Raw genomic sequence first — 1180 nt, 5'->3', positions numbered from 1 at the left:
TGGACTGTGTTGTTTAGGGACTAAACAGAGGTAACTGAAATTTGTGCATATCAGAACAATGCAGGACTGCCTGTAGTATACAAAAGGAATGAGAGTATAGATGGCAGCTAAACTTCTGGCAGTTTTGAGTCCTTAATTACAATCAAGTACAAGTACATCAGTATTAAGGTGTTAACCAGTTCTTCTTTTCATCTTACTAAGAACTTTGTTTTGTTTAAAATGCAAAAATTGCAACTTATCAAAGAGCTGTCTTAAAAACTGGTTGGAAATACAGCCAAATATTTTGGGGTATATATTTTGGTAATGTAGCCTAAAAAAATGAAAATTTTCTAAGCCAGAGAGGGAAAATATTTGGAAGCACCCACAATTACTTATTTTAAACATTCCCATTTGCATTTAACGACATAAATATTACCTTGGCTATGAAATAGTCCCAGATGCTGAGCTCAGGTGGGATGAACTTCTCTTTGACTGTCAGTGACTCCTGGTTTACTGGTGTTGAGGAAGAGGTCGGTGGGGCAGATTCTTTGCAAGACATTTTTGATGGCCTAAAACGTCTGTTCTGTTTCTCTCCTTCTTCCACTAGTGAAGAAACTAATAAGAACAAAGTAAAGTATTATTAAATAAGTACTATTTTTATTGTACTCATTTTACCTATTTTTACATAAGATCTAAGGTTAACTACGAATTAGTACACTCAAAAAACTAAGATCCTTACCGATAGCAAGGTAAGAAAATAGATAGAGAGGAAGGGAGACAAAAATCACCTTGTATAGCAATCTCTGATTTATTTCAACTTGTCCCTCACTCTCTGAATGTTGATTTATCTATTGTATATGTAGGTAATACGATGTAATATAATATCCACTTATATAAATGAGCTCAAAATTTAGCTAAGACCATGACAGGAAATTATCTACATGATTCTATTGTTTTTAAAGAATGTTATGGGGTAAAAAAATATCATGGGATGTCAATGTTAATTAAAGACAACAACTCACTTATGCGTCTTCAGTAATCAATTGGCCTTTTATCTACATATAAAACTACATTTTCACTGAAAATATAAAAAAAAATCAAAGACAGAACTTCATAATTAAACTGATTCAGACTTTTAGAAATGGTTTGAAGATGGAATTTTCTAATCAATGGAATTACAAAGAAGGGCTAGAAAATGTAA

At 32.4% G+C, this 1180-nt stretch overlaps 1 protein-coding gene across 1 annotated transcript in view; it reads right to left on the bottom strand.

The window, feature by feature from the left end:
- Positions 1–1180, bottom strand: part of DMXL1 (Dmx like 1) — a gene marked incomplete at its 5' end in the record, with an annotated part of 122867 nt that overhangs the window by 60278 nt on the left and 61409 nt on the right. The window contains 1 exon segment of the mRNA XM_019628410.1: positions 416–594. Within this exon segment, the coding sequence (XP_019483955.1) occupies positions 416–594 (179 nt within the window).

Source organism: Hipposideros armiger, unplaced genomic scaffold, assembly GCF_001890085.2.
Source record: "Hipposideros armiger isolate ML-2016 unplaced genomic scaffold, ASM189008v1 scaffold_787, whole genome shotgun sequence".
In the NCBI taxonomy this organism is placed as follows: Eukaryota; Metazoa; Chordata; class Mammalia; order Chiroptera; family Hipposideridae; genus Hipposideros; species Hipposideros armiger.
Note: the sequence above shows the minus strand (reverse complement) of the source record. Positions and strands in the feature narration are given on the sequence as shown.